At 43.6% G+C, this 18,743-nt stretch overlaps 1 protein-coding gene across 1 annotated transcript in view; it reads right to left on the bottom strand.

Annotated features, from left to right (window-relative positions):
• Positions 1 to 17,023, bottom strand: part of LOC138358694 (glutamate receptor ionotropic, delta-2-like) — a 138,263-nt gene extending 121,240 nt beyond the window's left edge. Inside the window, exon 1 of the mRNA XM_069316849.1 lies at positions 15,962 to 17,023. Coding sequence (XP_069172950.1) covers positions 15,962 to 17,023 — 1,062 coding nt within the window. The remainder of the gene's footprint in view (positions 1 to 15,961) is intronic.
• Between the last annotated feature and the right edge of the window lie 1,720 nt (positions 17,024 to 18,743).

Here is an 18,743-nt window from a genome sequence, read left to right as displayed (position 1 = left end):
CTTACTGTGTCATAGTGTCTCAGGCCTCGTTCACTTACTGTGTCATAGTGTCTCAGGCCTCGTTCACTTACGGTGCCATAGTGTCTCAGGCCTCGTACACTTAATGTGTCATAGTTTCTCAAGCATCGTACACTTACTGGTGTCAAAGTGTCTCAGGCCTCGTACACTTACTATGTTATAGTGTCTCAGGCCTCGTACACTTACTGGTGTCATAGTGTCTCAGGCCTCGTTCACTTTCTGTGTCATAGTTTCTCAGGTCTCGTACACTTTCTGGTGTTATCGTGTCTCAGGCCTCGTACACTTACTTTGTCATAGTGTCTCAGGCCTCGTACACTTAAAGGTGTCGTAGTGTCGCAGACCTCGTACTCCAACTGGTGTCATAGTGTCTCAGGCCTCGTACACTTACTGCGTCATAGTGTCTCAGGCCTCGTACACTTACTGGTGTCTCGTGTCTTAGACCTCGTACACCTTCTGGTGTCATAGTGTCTCAGGCCTCGTACACCTACTGGTGTCATAGTGTCTCAGGCCTCGTTCACTTTCTGTGTCATAGTGTCTCAGGCCTCGTACACTTACTATGTCATAGTCTCTCAGGCCTCGTACACTTACTGTGTCAAAGTGTCTCAGGCCTCGTACACATATTGGTGTCATAGTGTCTCAGGCCTCTTACACTTACTGGTGTCACAATGTCTCAGGCTTCGTACACTTACTATGTCATAGTGTCTGAGGCCTCGTTCACTTACTGTGTCATAGTATCTCAGGCCTCGTACACTTTCTGGTGTCATAGTGTCTCACGCCTCGTACACTTACTGTGTCATATTATCTCAGGCTTCGAACTCTTACTGGTGTCTAGTGTCTCAGGCCTCGAACACTTACTGGTGTCTTGTGTCTCAGGCCTCGAACACTTACTGGTGTCTAGATTCTCAGGCCTTGTACACTTACTGTGTCATAGTGTATCTGGCCTTGTACACTTACTGTCATATTGTCTCAGGCCTCGAACACTTACTGGTGACCAGTGTCTCAGACCTCGAACACTTATTGGTGTCTAGTGTTTCAGGCCTCGTTCACTTACTGTGTCATAGTGTCTCAGGCCTCGTACACTTATTGTGTCATAGTGTTTCAGGCCTCGTTCACATACTGTGTCATAGTGTCTCAGGCCTCGTTCACTTACTGTTTCATAGTTTCTCAGGCCTCATTCACTTACTGTGTCATATTGTATCAGGACTCGTACACCTACTGTGTCATAGTGTCTCAGGCCTCGTACACTTACTGGTGTCATAGTGTCTTAGGCGTCGTACACTTACTGTGTCATAGTGTCTCAGGCCTCGAACACTTACTGTGTCATAGTGTCTCAGGCCACGTACACTTATTGGTGTCATAGTGTCTCAGGCCTCGTACACATACTGGTGTCATAGTGTCAAAAACCTCGTACACTTACTGTGTCATAGTGTCTCAGGCCTCATTCACTTACTGTGTCATAGTGTCTCAGGCCTCATACACTTACTGGTGTCATAGTGTCTCAGGCCTCGTACACTTACTGTGTCATAGTGTCTCAGGCCTCGTTCACTTACTGTGTCATAGTGTCTCAGGCCTCGTTCACTTACTGGTGTCATAGTGTCTCAGGCCTCGTACACTTACTGTATCATAGTGTCTCAGGCCACGTTCACTTACTGTGTCATAGTGTCTCAGGCCTCGTTCACTTGCTGGTGTCATAGTGTCTCAGGCCTCGTACACTTACTGCTGTCAAGTGTCTCAGACCTTGTACACTTACTGGTGTCAAGTGTCTCAGGCCTCGTACACTTACTGGTGTCAAGTGTTTAAGACATCCTACACTTACTGGTGTCAAGTGTCTCAGGCCTCGTACACTTACTCTTGTCATGGTGTCTCAGGTCTCGTTCACTTTCTCTGTCTAGTGTCTCAGGCCTCGTTCACTTACTCTGTCTAGTGTCTCAGGCCTCGTTCACTTACTGTGTCATAGTGTCTCAGGCCTCGTTCACTTACTGGTGTCATACTGTCTCAGGCCTCGTTCGCTTACTCAGTCAAGTGTCTCAGGCCTCGTTCACTTACTCTGTCTAGTGTCACAGGTCTCGTACACTTATTGTGTTATAGTGTCTCAGGTCTCGTACACTTACTGTGTCATAGTGTCTCAGACCTCGTATAGTTACTGGTGCCATAGTGTCTCAGACCTCGTACACCTGCTGGTGTAATAGTGTCTCAGACCGCATACACTTACTGTGTCATAATGTCTCAGGCCTCGTACACTTACTGTGTCATAGTCTCTCAGGACTCGTACACCTACTGTGTCATAGTGTCTCAGGCCCCCAACACTTACTGGTGTCATAGTGTCTCAGGCCTCGAACACTTACTGTGTCATAGTGTCTCAGGCCACGTACACTTATTGGTGTCATTGTGTCTCAGACCTCGTATACTTATTGTTGTCATAGTGTCTCAGGCCTCGTACACTTACTGTGTAATAGTGCCTGATGCCTCGTACACTTACTGTGTAATAGTGTCTCAGGCCTCGTACACTTACTTGGTCATAGTGTCTCAGACCTCGTACACTTACTGTTTCATAGTGTCTCAGGCCTCGTACACTTACTGTGTCATAGTGTCTCAGGCCTCGTACACTTACTGTGTAATAGTGTCTGATGCCTCGTACACTTACTGGCGTCATAGTGTCTCAGGCCTCGTACACTTACTGGTGTCATAGTGTCTCAGGCCTCGTACACTTGCTGTGTCATTGTGTCTTGGGTCTCGTACAATTACTTGTGTCTAGTGTCTCAGACCTCGTACACTTACTGGTGTCATAGTGTCTCAGGCCTCGAACACCTACTGGTGTCTAGATTCTCAGGCCTTACACACTTACTGTGTCATTGTGTATCTGGCCTTGTATATTTACTATGTCATATTGTCTCAGGCCTCGAACACTTACTGGTGTCCAGTGTCTCAGACCTCGAACACTTATTGGTGTCTAGTGTGTCAGGCATCGTTCACTTACTGTGTCATTGTGTCTCAGTCCTCGTACACTTATTGTGTCATAGTGTCTCTGGCCTCGTTCACATACTGTGTCATAGTGTCTCAGGCCTCGTTCACTTACTGTGTCATAGTGTCTCATTCCTCGTTCACTTACTGTGTCATAGTGTATCAGGCCTCGTACACCTACTGTGTCATAGTGTTTCAGGCCTCGTACACCTACTGGTGCCATAGTGTCTCAGGCGTCGTACACTTACTGTGTCATAGTGTCTCAGGCCTCGAACACTTACTGTGTCATAGTGTCTCAGGCCACGTACACTTACTGGTGTCTAGTGTCTCAGACCTCATACACTTACTGGTGTCATAGTGTCTCAGGCCTCGTACACTTACTGTGTCCTAGTGTCTCAGGCCTCGTTCACTTACTGTGTCTTAGTGTCTCAGGCCTCGTTCACTTACTGGTGTCATAGTGTCTCAGGCCTCGTACACTTACTGGTGTCAAGTGTCTCAGAACTTGTACACTTACTGGTGTCAAGTGTCTCAGGCCTCGTACACTTTCTGGTGTCAAGTGTTTCAGACGTCGTACACTTACTGGTGTCAAGTGTCTCAGGCCTCGTACACTTACTGGTGTCATAGTGTCTCAGGCCTCGTTCACTTACTCTGTCTAGTGTCTCAGGCCACGTTCACTTTCTGTGTCAAAGTGTCTCAGACCTCGTACACCTACTGTGTTATATTGTCTCAGGCCTCGCTCACTTACTGTGTCACAGTGTCTCAGGCCTCGTTCACTTACTGTGTCATAGTGTCTCAGGCCTCGTATACTTATTGTGTCATAGTGTGTCAGGCCTCGTTCACATACTGTGTCATAGTGTCTCAGCCCTCGTTCACCTACTGTGTCATAGTGTCTCAGGCCTCGTTCACTTACTGTGTCATAGTGTATCAGGCCTCGTACACCTACTGTGTCATAGTGTTTCAGGCCTCGTACACCTACTGTGTCATAGTGTCTCAGGCCTCGTTCACTTACTGTGTCTTAGTGTCTCAGGCCTCGTTCACTTACTGGTGTCATAGTGTCTCAGGCATCGTACACTTACTGTGTCATAGTGTCTCAGGCCTCGAACACTTACTGTGTCATAGTGTCTCAGGCCTCGAACACTTACTGTGTCATAGTGTCTCAGACCTCTTACAGTTACTGGTGTCATAGTGTCTCAGACCTCGTACACTTACTGGTGTCATAATGTCTCAGGCCTTGTACACCTACTGGTGTCAAATGTCTCAGACCTCGGACACTTACTGGTGTCAAGTGTTTCAGGCCTCTTACACTTCTGGTGTCAAGGGTCTCAGGCCTCATACACTTACTGGTGTCAAGTGTCTCAGACCTCGTACACTTACTGGTGCCAGGTGTCTCAGGCTTCGTACACTTACTGGTGTCATAGTGTCTCATGACTCGTTCTCTTGCTCTGTTTAGTGTCTAATACCTTGTACACTTACTGGTGTCATAGTGTCTCAGGCTTCGTTCACTTACTCTGTATCGTGTGTTTCAGGCCTCGTACTCTTACTGGTGTCATTGTGTCTGAGACCTCATACACTTACTGTGTCAAAGTTTCTCAGGCCTCGTGCACTTACTGGTGTCATAGTGTCTCAGGCCTCGTACTCTTACTGGTGTCTAGTGTCTCAGACCTCGTACACTTACTGGTGTCAAAGTCTCTCAGGCCTCGTACTCTTACTGTGTCATTGTGTCTCAGGCCTCGTTAACTTACTGTGTCATAGTTTCTCAGGTCTCGTACACTTTCTGGTGTCATAGTGTCTCAGGCCTCGTACACTTACTGTGTCATAGGGTCTCAGGCCTCGTACACTTACTGGTGTCATAGTCTCTCAGGCCTCGTACTCTTACTGTGTCATAGTGTCTCAGGCCTCGTTAACTTACTGTGTCATAGTTTCTCAGGCCTCGTACACTTAATGGTGTCGTAGTGTCTCAGGCCTCGTACACTTACTGTGTCATAGTGTCTCAGGCCTCGTACACTTAATGGTGTCGTAGTGTCTCAGGCCTCGTACACTTACTGGTGTCAAAGTGTCTCAGGCCTCGTACACTTACTGTGTCATAGTGTCTCAGGCCTCGTATACTTACTGGTGTCAAAGTGTCTCAGGCCTCGTACACCTACTGTGTCACAGTGTCTCAGTCCTCGTTCACTTACTGTGTCATAGTATCTCAGGCCTCGTACACTTTCTGGTGTCATAGTGTCTCACGCCTCGTACACTTTCTGTGTCATAGTGTCTCAGGCCTCGTTCTTTTATTGTGTCATAGTGTCTCAGGCCTCGGACACTTACTGGTGTCAAGTGTCTCAGGCCTCGTATACTTACTGGTGTCAAGTGTCTCAGAACTCGTTCACTTACTGGTGTCAAGTGTCTCAGGCCTCGTACACTTACTGGTGTCTAGTTTCTCAGGCCTCGTGCACTTACTGGTTTCAAGTGTCTCAGACCTCGTACACTTATTGGTGTCAAGTGTCTCAGGCCTCGTACACTTACTGGTGTCATAGTGTCTCATAACTCGTTCACATGCTCTGTTTAGTGTCTGAGTCCTCGTTCACTTACTGGTGTCATAGTGCCTTAGGCCTCGTTCACTTACTCTGTCTAGTGTCTCAGGTCTCGTACACTTACTGTGTTTTAGTGTCTCGGACCTTGTACACTTACTGGTGTCATAGTTTCTCAGGTTTCGTACACTTTCTGGTGTCATAATGTCTCAGGCCTCGTACACTTACTGTGTCATAGTGTATCAGGCCTCGTACACTTAATGTGTCATAGTGTCACGGGACTCGCCCACCATCTAATAGGGCCCCCCTAACCCCTAGCACAACCCTTCCTTGCTCCTGCACAATGCCCACCATATCACCTATATCCTCCCTCTCCCCTTACACCGAGTATCTCCTACTTTCCCAACGCCTGGTCTTCCTGCCCCAGGCAGGCCCAAGCAAGACCTAAGCCCTCCATCCCCTACTCCACCTTCTCCCAAACCCCTGTCAACTACATCACAGAAGGGCCTGAACTCTCCCCAAGTTATCCATTTTCCCCAACCTCATCATTCCCTGCCTCCTCACTCCCATGGCTTCTTCCTGCCCCAAGCAGGCCTGAGCAAGACTTAAGCCCTCCATCCCCCACTACACCTCCCCCTGAACCCCTGGCAACTACCTCACAGGAGGATTAGCCTGCCCAAGTAGCAACGACCATGGAACAACTTCCTGTACTTTTGGGGAGCGAGTGTGAAAATGGATATAAGAAAGTGAGCTTCAAGGTAATGTACTCAAACATTGATGGGATTACCAATAAAGCAAGTGAACTGGCAGAAAGGGCACTAGAAGAAAACCCTGATTTAATAGGACTCACGGAAACAAAATTGTCAGTAGTCATAACAGATGCTGTTTTCCCAAAGTACTACTATATAGTAAGGAAAGAGAGGGAAGGGAGAGGAGGTGGAGGAGTGGCCCTGCTGATAAGGAAGGACTGGAGTTTTGATGAGATGGAAATTCCGGGTTGTGACGGGTTCAGAAATTACATAACAGGAACTATAACAATGGGTGGACCTAAGATAATAGTGGCAGTTATTTACAACCCTCCAATAAATGACAGAAGATCTAGATAGGAGTTTGATAGGAACAACATGGCAACCAATAATATAATAGAGAGAGCAGCATCAGTTGCCTGCATAAATGGCTCAAGACTCTTAATCATGGGCGATTTCAACCATTGAAAATAGACTGGGAGAATGGGGACCCACATGGTGGTGCAGATACGTGGAGAGCTAAACTCTTGGAAGTAGCAACAAGGAACTTTCTGAGCCAGCATGTCAGAGAACCCAAAAAAGTGAGAGGCAAAGATGAACCAGCTAGACTCGACTTGATTTTCACCCTAAATGAGTCAGAAATAAGGGAAGTCAAAGTTGATGCCCCAATAGTAATGAGTGACCACAGTGTACTGACTTTTGAGTACTTGGTGGAGGTAGGGATAATCTATCCAAGGATGGGATCGGAGGGGAAAAGACTAAATTGCCGAAGAGGAAAATATGACAAGATGAGGCACTTCCTCATGGGAATACCATGGGAAACAGAACTTAGAGACAAGAATGTGCAGGACATGATGGATTTTGTCACCCAGAAGTGCCAGGAAGCTGCAGACAGGTTTATTCAAGTCCAAAAGGAGAGAAACGAAAAACAACAGAAAAATCCTTGGTTCAACCAGGAATGCAAGGGAGCGAAGCATCTGAATAAAAGAACATGGAGAAACTACATAAATAACAGAACACCGAAGAGCAGGGAGAGATACCAGAGGGCCAGAAATGAGTACCTCAGAGTGAGGAGGAAAGCAGAGAGACAGTTTGAAAATGACATAGCGAGTAAAGCCAAGACCCAACTAAAGCTGCTCCACAGCCACATCAGGAGGAAAACAGCAGTGAAGGAACAAGTGATGAAATTGAAAAAAGGGGAGAACCGATACACGGAAAATGACAAGGAGGTGTGTGAAGAACACAACAAGAGATTCCAGGAGGTCTTCACAATAGAACAAGGAGAAGCCCCTGCACTAAATGAGGAGGAGGCAAACCAAGCAACCTTGGAGAAATTTGACCTCACCAGTGATGAGGTCAAAAGGTGTCTGTTTGAGCTGGATGTGACAAAGGCTGTTGGGCCTGACAAAATCTCACCATGGATACTAAAGGAAGGTGTAGAAGCACTAAGTGTGCCACTCTCTATGGTGTATAACAGGTAACTGGAAACAAGGAACCTACCAGAAAGTTGGAAGACAGCTAACGTAGTCCCAATATATAAGTAGAGTGACAGGCAAGAGGCATTGAACTACAGGCCAGTTTCCCTAACTTGTATACCATGCAAGGTGATGGAGAAGATCGTGAGGAAAAGGCTCGTAGAGCATCTGAAGGGAAATAACTGATATGTTGTAACATATCACTTTGAGGTGATATGTTACAACAGTTTTGGATGAGGTGAAAACAAACTTTCAACACAAGACAGAACACGAAAAAATGGGTATAATATTGGGCATATCAGCTCACCCAAATGCAGGTATAAAATGAAAGCTGTTTAAACTCTGTTTAGTGTTTGCAGGTTATAGTTGTGTGTGTGTAAACTAAAGTCTTTGAAAATGTAATAAGTTATTAAGAAACGCGCTCAAGTGTCGCGTCAGACTAGAAACAAAAATTAATTTTGGAGAATTGATTTTTCAATTACCATCGACAGTGAAAAGAAACATAAGAAATATTGAGAAAATTCGTGTTAGAATTTTTAATCTTACTTTTTCAGTCATATTTAATAATATATGTCTACAGGAAAGACTACTACCAAAATATACTAATATTAAAACGCACGACCCAGCAGCAAGGAATCAAGCCTTCACGTTAAAATATCGCCAAGATCTGATTCGAAATCAGATACACAAGGCAGAAAATGAAATCAAAGACAACAAAACGCAACTACTTCATGCTACAAACCAATGGAGAAACGGCAACATCGACGAAAGTCTCCGTGCTCGCATCGAGCAATACCTCGTCATCCTCATAGATCGACATCACCTCAACACCGAAACCAGGATAATCAAGAAACTAACAACATTATATGGAGGACCTGTGGCAATTCCACGACCGAGAGATGGCTTCCTGAACCTTGCAGGAATCAACCTCATTGAGGACCAAGTCACTCTCCTAAATCTGGGTATAAACTGTCACGTTATGTCCAGACCAAGTGAGATGGCCCGGAAAGTGGAGTTGGAGATCCTGTTGGACGACATATTCGACCTCGAGACACAAAAGAAGGGCACCACCAAGGACACCTTACAAACACAACTTATTGCAGCAGGAGGAAAGAATCGAGGCAACTACAGAAGCACCATACTGTCCCCTGAGCTCAAAGCGGCAGCTAAGAGCCTTCGTGAGAACAAATAGATAGTCGTCAGGAGAGGTGACAAGTCGCCAATATATGTCATTCTTAAAAAAGACGAATATCTGGCGAAAATGAACCTCATACTCTCTGACCAAACTAAATTTCAAAGGGTAACGAAGGACACTACAGCCGGATTGAAAGCAAAGGTTAACAAATTGATCGAAACTGTGGACGCCAAGAAATCCGGACTCCACCTGCCAAAGATTAATGGGGAATACAAACCTGGATACGCGTATGGAAATGTCAAGACACACAAGCCTGGAAACCCACTTCGGCCAATCATCAGCCAGATACCCACACCCACATACAGATTGGCGAAGCGACTCAACGGCCTGCTGACTCCTTATGTCCCTTGCGCCTTCAGCCTGAAGTCTGCAAAGGAATTTGTTGACTTACTGCGGGGCACACGGGGCACAGGGATAAGAGCCTCGTTGGACGTAGAATCACTGTTTACCAACGTACCTGTGGATGAAACAATTGGGATGATAGTGGACAGAGCGTATCATGAGCCGGCCTGTACTCCTCTTGAAATACCAGAAAACATTCTAAAGGAAACTTCTCCATGCTTGTACTAAAGAGGCACCCTTCTCGAGCCCGGATGGGCACATGTATCAGCAAGTAGATGGGGTCACCATGGGTTCTCCCTTAGGTGTCCTGTTTGCGAACTTCTACATGGTTACCATCGAGCAAAAGGTCTTAGTCGACATGAACTTGAAACCGGCCATATACTGCAGGTATGTTGACGACATTTTTACACAGGTACCTGATGTCAAACATCTGAAGGAGCTGAAGGAGGCATTTGAGCGGAATCCTGTGTTGCGTTTCACTTACGAGATGGAGAAGGATGGGAAGCTGCCCTTTCTAGATGTAACAGTCATGGAAAGGAGCGGAGGTTTCCACACTGCAGTCTACACTAAGGAAACAAACATAGGAATGTGCCTCAATGCCAACAGTGACTGCCCAGACAGGTACAAGAGGAGTGTTGTTAACGCTTATGTCGACCGTGCTCTCAGCCACAGCTCAGGATGAAGCAAATCGATGAAGAACTCTGTAGGGTAAGGCAGGTCCTTTCCCTACAGAGGAGGCAATTGACGATTTACTATAAAACCAAGAAAACGGCCAACCTACTCATGTGAAACTCTCCAGACATAAAACAGAACGCTTTAAAAGAGACCAACGTCGTCTATGCCTTCAATTGCCCACTTGGGGACTGTAAGCCTCAAAGAACTCAGTAGATAGGCAAGACAACAACATCTCTTTCCAGGCGATTAACGATGCATAAGCAACAGGGCTCCATTAAGGAACATATAATCTCTTCCCACAACCAGACCATCACCAGAGAAGTCTTAACAAAAAACACGGAAATCATCGATAGATACAGTGATAGCAGGCGGCTTGATATCTGCGAGGCACTACACATAAAGAAGTCAACACCAGAAATCAACAGAAAATTAATGCACAACTATATTCAACCCACTTCAAGACTCCACACCAATATGGAAGCATAAAGAAATATGGGCCAATAGGCCCTATGCAGTTACTTCCATTCTTCCCTTTAACTTACCAAACATTATACCCATTGTTTCGTGTTCTGTCTTGTGTTGAAGTTTGTTTTCACCTCATCCAAAACTGTTGTAATATATCACCTCACCCAAATGCAGGTATAAAATGAAAGCTGTTTAAACTCTGTTTAGTGTTTGCAGGTTATTGTTGTGTGTGTAAACTAAAGTCTTTGAAAATGTAATAAACTATTACGAAACGCGTTCAAGTGTCGCGTCAGACTAGAAATAAAAATGAATTTTGGAGAATTGATTTTTCAATTACCATCGACAGTGAAAAGAAACATAAGAAATATTGAGAAAATTCGTGTTAGAATTAATAATCTTACTTTTTCGGTCATATATAATAATATATGTCTACAGGAAAGACTGCTACCAAAATATACTAATATAGATATATATTTATATATATATATATATATATATATATATATATATATATATATATATATATATATATATATATATATATATATATATATATATATATATATATATATATATATATATATATATATATATATATATATATATATATATATATATATATATATTGGTGTATACTGGCAGCAGGTTTTCTTTCAAACATGTTTCATTGAATATGACCGCATATTCTGTATTTATTATTTTCTGGTTTAGGGCTTCTATCCCTCTAACTATTTTCTTAGCATCAGGGCTTAATTGAAATAGGAGTTCTCCAAAACTCATTTTCGTACTTTTAAGGTGAAGAAAAGAAGTGATTTACTATAGAGTGTATTACACTTATTTGTATAATTTGCACGACGTTTCGAACCTCCATGGTTCATTCTCAAGTGAACAGATCTTACAATACTAGTTGATTTTATACCCGCATTAGGTCAGGTGATAATACAATGAAGGTGAAAACATGGGGGGATACATAAGGGATAAACATAGGGGCTGCAGAAGGCTTATTGGCCCATACGAGGCATCTCCTATCTAAACACAAAGATTAATCCAGTGTAATTGGCCTGTTATGTTGGACATTGTCTTCTGTGTTGGCATCGATATGTTCTTGTCTTGTCCTTACTCTCATGGTGGGTAGAGTAAATAGTTCCGTGATTTGGGTGTTCATGGTAGGTCGCTCTATTCTTATGTGAATTGTAATTCACATAACTCTTCCGTCTTCCCAGCACTCTTTGTCATATAACGCTTTGAAACTACTGACGGCCTTGGCCTCCACCACCTTCTCACCTAACTTGGGTCCAACCGTCTACCACTCTGTTTGCGAAAGTGAATTTTCTGATATTTCTTCGGCATCTGTGTTTAGCTAGTTTAAATCTATGACCTCTTGTTCTTAAAGTTCCAGGTCTCAGGAAATCTTCCCTATCGATTTTATCAATTCCTGCTACTATTTTGTATGTAGTGATCATATCACCTCTTTTTCTTCTGTCTTCTAGTTTTGGCATATTTAATGCCTCTAACCTCTCCTCGTAGCTCTTGCCCTTCAGTTCTGGGAGCCACTTAGTAGCATGTCTTTGCACCTTTTACAGTTTGTTGATGTGCTTCTTAAGATATGGGCACCACACAACCGCTGCATATTCTAGCTTTGGCCTAACAAAAGTCGTAAACAATTTCTTTAGTATATCGCCATCCATGTATTTAAAAGTAATTCTGAAGTTAGAAAGCGTGGCATAGGCTCCTCGCACAATATTCTTTATGTGGTCCTCAGGTGATAGTTTTTTTTTTATCTAGAACCACCCCTAGATCTCTTTCTTTATCAGAATTCTTTAAAGATTTCTCACATAATATATAGGTTGTGTGGGGTCTATCTTCTCCGATTCCACATTCTATAACATGGCATTTATTAACATTAAATTCCATTTGCCAAGTGGTGCTCCATATACTTATTTTGTCCAGGTCATCTTGAAGGGCATGACAATCATCTAAGTTTCTTATCTTTCCTATTATCTTAGCATCATCAGCAAACATGTTCATATTATTCTGTATACCAACTGGTAGATCATTTATGTAGACAATAAACATCACTGGTGCAAGAACTGAACCCTGTGGTACTCCACTTGTGACATTTCTCCAGTTCGATACATTGCCTCTGATTACTGCCCTCATTTTTCTGTCAGTCAGAAAACTTTTCATCCATGTTAGAAGCTTACCTGTCTCCCCTCCAATATTTTTCCAGTTTCCAGAAAAACCTCTTATGTGGAACTTTGTCGAAAGCCTTTTTTAGGTCCAGATAGATGCAGTCAACCCAGTCCTGTAATATCTCTGTTGCTCGATCATAGAAACTGAGTAAATTAGATACACAGGATCTTCCAGATCGAAAACCATACTGTCTGTCTGATATTATATCATTTCTCTCCAGGTGTTCTACCCATTTAGTTTTAATTATTTTTTCCAATATTTTGACTATTACACTTGTCAATGATTTAGGTCTACAATTAAGGGGGTCTTCCCTGCTTCCACTTTTGTAGATTGGAACTATGTTAGCCTTTTTCCACATATCAGCTACAACTCCTGTAAACAGGGATGCCTGAAAAATCAGTTGAAGTGGAATGCTGAGCTCAGGTGCACATTCTCTCAGAACCCATGGTGAAACTCCATCTGGACCAACTGCTTTGTTCATATTTAGCTCCTTGAGCATTTTTTCCACTTCGTCTCTAGACACCTCTATGTGCTCTATGCTGTTCTCTGGAATTCTTATTGTATCTGGTTTCCTGAAGATTTCATTTTGTACAAACACACATTGGAACTTATCATTTAATGTTTCACACATTTCCTTTTCATTTTCTGTGAATTTATTTCCCATTTTCAACCTCTGAATATTATCCTTTACCTGCAATTTGTTGTTTATGAATTTATAGAATAGACCTGGTTCTGTTTTACATTTGTCTGTAATCTCTTTTTCAAAATTTCTTTCTAGCACTCTCCTCACTGCCGTGTAGTTGTTTCTCGCATCTTTGTATCGCTGGTATGTTTGGGGGTTTGGCCTCTTCCTGTATTCATTCCATTTTTGTGTCTTTTGGTCTGTGGCCCTCTCACAATTTCTGTTGAACCAATCCTGTTTCCTAGTTCTGCATCTCTGTTTTGGTATAATTTTGTTTGTGCCTTTATCATATATTTCACAAAACTTAACATACATCTCATTCACTTCCTTGCCTAGCAACAAGTCTGTCTAATTATACTCACTAAATTTTTTTTTAAGGTTGCCATAATGTCCTCTCCTAAAGTCAGGTTTTTCAATTGCATCAACCTTCTTATTTTCTTCCAGATTTTAACGCATTGCATACTTTATTCCCAAAAAGACATGGTCACTTTTACCCAAGGGAGGAAGGTACTGAATGTCAAATATTTCTTCCTCCTTCCTGGTAAATATCAAATCTAGCATGGAGGGAATGTCCCCTTTCCTCATCCTCGTAGCTTGTTTAACATGATACAAGAATGTTTCCAGGATGAGGTCTACAAATTTACAGGTCCAAAAATCTTCTGTTTTAGCTTCATATGCTTCCCAGTCTATGGATTTCAAGTTGAAGTCGCCGACTATCAAAAGTCGTGATCTATCGTTATCCGCTCTTGCTATGATCTCTCTCATTGTTATTTGACCTTCTCGTTAACTATCTAGCTCCTCCTTTGACCATGTGCTGCTTGGTGGTGGACTATATGCATTTATGATCATTAGTTTATCATCCTCATGGCAGATCTCTAGTGCTATTATGTCAACTTCTTGTGGATTGGCAGTCATTATTTCGTTCACCTTTAGGTGTTCTTTCACCAGCACAGCAACGCCACTGCCTTTCCTAATTTTTTTGTCCCGTCTCCAAATTGAGTAGCCCCTTGGGAATATGACCTCATTTAAAATAACATCTTCACGTTTTGTCTCCGTGAGTGCAATAATGTTTGGTGTCTGCAGCTGTATTACATCACTTAACTCCAGTATCTTCGATCTTACTCCATCTATGTTGGTGTATGCAATTTTCAGGAACTTGTTCCCCCTCTTCTTATATTTCACTCCCCCTCTCTCTAATGATTTTGTTCGTTTGCCTTTATGTACCACTTTACTGCTCTGCCTACCCCTATCACTTTGTAGAAAAAAGAATTGATTTCTTCTTCATTCCTGCTCTCATTTAAACGTATTGTCTCGGCGAGGTTCAGTTTCAGCTTCTCCCTATCTTCTTTTGAAAGATCTCGTCTTAACTACCACACTTTCCCATCCTCATCACTTTGTAATTTTCTAGCATTCCTTAGTACTTCTTCCATCTGTTTGGCACCATTTAGGGTGATCCTCAAAGGTCGATCTTTCCCTTTTACATTTCTGCTTATTCTAATGTAGTCGCACACATTCTCTATGATTGCAAGACCTTCCACGAGGCCAACAGTTTTATCTACTACTTTTGCTTCTTCTACAGCTCTTTCTGACCTAGATGTTATCTCCTTTTCTTTGCAGCCAAAAATTATCAGGGACTTACTCCGATCAACTGTGTTTTGCACCAACTTCGGGTTAGATTGGTTGGGACCGGTTGGGAGCCGGTCGGCCGAGCGGACAGCACGCTGGACTTGTGATCCTGTGGTCCTGGGTTCGATCCCAGGCGCCGGCGAGAAACAATGGGCAAAGTTTCCTTCACCCTATGCCCCTGTTACCTAGCAGTAAAATAGGTACCTGGGTGTTAGTCAGCTGTCACGGGCTGCTTCCTGGGGGTGGAGGCCTGGTCGAGGACCGGGCCGCGGGGACACTAAAGCCCCGAAATCATCTCAAGATAACCTCAAGATAGATGCCAATTCTTTTCTCACTTCCAGCCTAATGTTTGTTTTATCTTGGTTGCTGCAGTGTTTGACTTCCTTTACTGCTTCTTCTATTTTTTCCTTCTCCTTGGCCACTTTTTTTTTTTTTTTTTTTTTTTTTAATATATACAAGAGTTGTTACATTCTTGTACAGCCACTAGTACGCGTAGCGTTTCGGGCAAGTCCTTAATCCTATGGTCCCTGGAATACGATCCCCTGCCGCGAAGAATCGTTTTTTCATCCAAGTACACATTTTACTGTTGCGTTAAACAGAGGCTACAGTTAAGGAATTGCGCCCAGTAAATCCTCCCCGGCCAGGATACGAACCCATGACATAGCGCTCGCGGAACGCCAGGCGAGTGTCTTACCACTACACCACGGAGACTGTAAATACTTATAAGTGCATACTCACGTATGCACTTATGCATACGTGAGTTGCATATCTTTCTTACACTGTTCTATTCCCTGTATAACTTCCTCCATTTGTGCTGACAAAAGCTGTTTCTCCTGTTGAATTTCCTTACCTAACCTATTATAGTCATTTATGTTTAAATTTACTTTAACTTCTTCCATAGCTATTTTTAAGAGTTTATTTTCTTCTTCCATGGCTTTTCAATTTGTGTGTGTGTGTGTCTGTGCATTGTTGTGTACATTTCTACTCTTTTATATCAATGTATATGTTAACCTCATCTGTGAGTGTGTTGGGCTGATTATATGCACCAGTGAATGAAAGGCCCGACTCACCTGGAGAGTTAGGAGTCCAACAGCGACCACAAGAGAGGCGATAACAGCAGCCCACACCAGGGGTTGAAGGGGCCGGTACACGTTCCTCCACGTCGCCAGGGGATGAGGCCTCAACAGGAAGGCTCCACAGCTATACACTAAATATTGCTCAGATGCTGCAAAGTCTCTCATACGTTCATAGGTCATCCCAAAACAATTCACGGTGAATTTTTTTTCTTTTCTATAAATCATTCCCAGAATTCCAACCCAGGTTCCGTTTTCCATTCTGCCCCACTTGTGGTCAGGCGCACTCTCCGTCATTGTGTAGGTGAAGTTTAGTGATGCTGAGAGCGCAGCCAACATCCTCATTCCTGACCCTGATATGGCGTTATCAGACTTCCTCTGATATAAGAAAGGTTCGTCGTCCAAGGTGGTGGCCAACTCAAACCTGTACCCTTCAAATGCAGGAAAGCGGTCAGGAAACAATATTTCTCTCCGAGTAAAAAACTGGGGATTCCATTTACCGAGGAATGTCGCCCTGCTTGATGAGAAAGGCAAGATAGTAAACACCCCCATTGCATTAGACTTTCCATTTCCCTCACTCGGGATCTCGTCAATTAGAGCCAGACTTCTGATGCTGCTGAAAACCTCCTCACTAAGGACATCGAGACAGGAGCTGGGTGCCAGGCTGAAGAGTAATAGGTGCAGGGGCTTCCAGTCTAGCCATAGCGGCTGTAGGAACTGTGTTGGGTCAGCGATGAAGAGGACGAGGTGGAGCACGGAAATGCCTTGAGAGAGCGCCACAACCTGCTGGTCTGGCCTCCACCTCTCATTCACTCCAAGATTTATAGTCGTGTGAAACGTCTCCTGCATTTCCTCCAGGGCCATTACCGATTGCTGGGTTTGGCCTGGAACAGCAGGATCCAGGTACAGTATCACAGTCCAGCCACGGAACAAGTCCAAGGCCTCCGACAGCACCTCCAGCTTCCTGGTGCTGATGAATGGTCGTTTGGGAACCAATGACCAACCATCATCAGCATAAAGCACAAAGAGTCCAAAGAGTAAGATGTATTGTCGGTCCATAATTAGTGTCAGGTGGGACGAGTCGCCTGGCTCCTTGCTTGAAGGTAGCTGGAGTGAGTTAACAACGGACGCAACCACTAGTTATAACAGCAACGTCTTTTCTATTCTCCTCACATATCCCTGTACCTCTCACATTTCACAGGTTCTCCCCCCTCACACCTCCCAGCTCACAGTAAAGATCCTATCCTCGGGAGTCAATGAAAACAAGGCGTTGGCCAAGAATGAGCAATTCCTCATCGATTATGTTGATAAACAAATTATGTATAATGGATGATACACGCAGTAAGTATCAAGACAACGTAACACCATAATAAAGTGGGATTGAAGAAGGCAGCTTGACCTAGGGGAGACAGCTCCTACTGATACCAAAACTAATTAAGAACAGTAGACCAAAAATTAATGAAAATGCCGAAGGTCAAACCATCCTCCTGTTTAGATAGTACCAATTGTGACGATCGTTAATAGTCAGAATTCGTACGTACTTAGCTTTTAGTTACTAGTAAACTGACTAGTAAGGAATTCTTTAAACATAAATGGAGCTAAAGCACAAACTTAAATATACTTAGGCCTAATGTAGCACATGTATGTACTATATTAGGCCTTAGATATCGTGTATAAGGCCTAGGGAGGTTAGTATAGGTAAGTTTAGTTTGTCTTTTGCAACACAAGTAAAAATTTTTTTCTGATCGTGTTGCCAGAGGCGCGAGGTGTGTGCCCGTCACCTGACGTGTGGACCCAGTCAGCTGACCGTGTTGCCAGAGACGCGACGAGAGAAGGTTGCCGCCATCGGAAATTTCCACCTGATTATTTCCCTATACAACGTTGTATATATTTTTCGTCAGTAAATTTTTAATCTTGCCTGTGTGTTTGAGTGAGCCTTCATTCTCTAGGGCTATTTTGAGTGAAACCATTGAGGTCACCTTGCACTGCACATGAGATTGCATCCTTAAATTAAGATAACTAATGAGACCAGTGACGTGTTGCTGGGACACGAGTATAAACACCCAGCTGGCGACCTGAGCAGACCAGATATCTAAGAGTGTGTCCCAGTGTCAAGACGGGCAGGTTCAGGTGTGTCACAGATAGACATGAACCTCTCCTCTCGCTAGAGGTATATATATGGCAAGCCCTTAGTTGACTGGGGATGCCCCAGGGAGAGCAGTGGCGCCTGGTACTGTGGGGCGAAGACTCGTGGAACGACCCCAACCATAGGTTGGAAGGGGGCAGACCTTGACAGTTGGCAGAATTTTCTGGAATATTTCTCAGAGCCATGAGAGTTTACAGCCCAGAATTTGTTGATGAAGAAATAACGAAAATATTTGAAATTGGGAAGAAGTTAAAATACCCAAAATCAGCCTTGGATGTAGCATTTGGTCAAGCTAAAAGAACGTTCTACAAACAAGCTCCCAAGTCAAAACCAGATCTTTAAAACTCGTTGGTATTACCATATTTTGATGGACTAATAAATCTTGCCCAAGCCCTGAAAATCTTAATATTAACCCAGTGTTCAAAAATAATAATACAATTATATCCATGTTAATTAAGAATTCGCCCTCATCTGTAGCAGGTTGTGTGTACTCTATCCCTTGCAATGAGTGTGCATGTGTTTACATGGTCAGACTGGTAAATCAGACAGTATAAGCAAGTAGATGGGGTCGCCATGGGTTCTCCCCTAGGTGTCCTGTTTGCGAACTTCTACAAGGGAACCATAGAGCAAAGG

This window comes from Procambarus clarkii, chromosome 85, assembly GCF_040958095.1.
Source record: "Procambarus clarkii isolate CNS0578487 chromosome 85, FALCON_Pclarkii_2.0, whole genome shotgun sequence".
NCBI lineage: Eukaryota > Metazoa > Arthropoda > Malacostraca > Decapoda > Cambaridae > Procambarus > Procambarus clarkii.
This window is presented reverse-complemented; position numbering and strand designations above follow the sequence as displayed.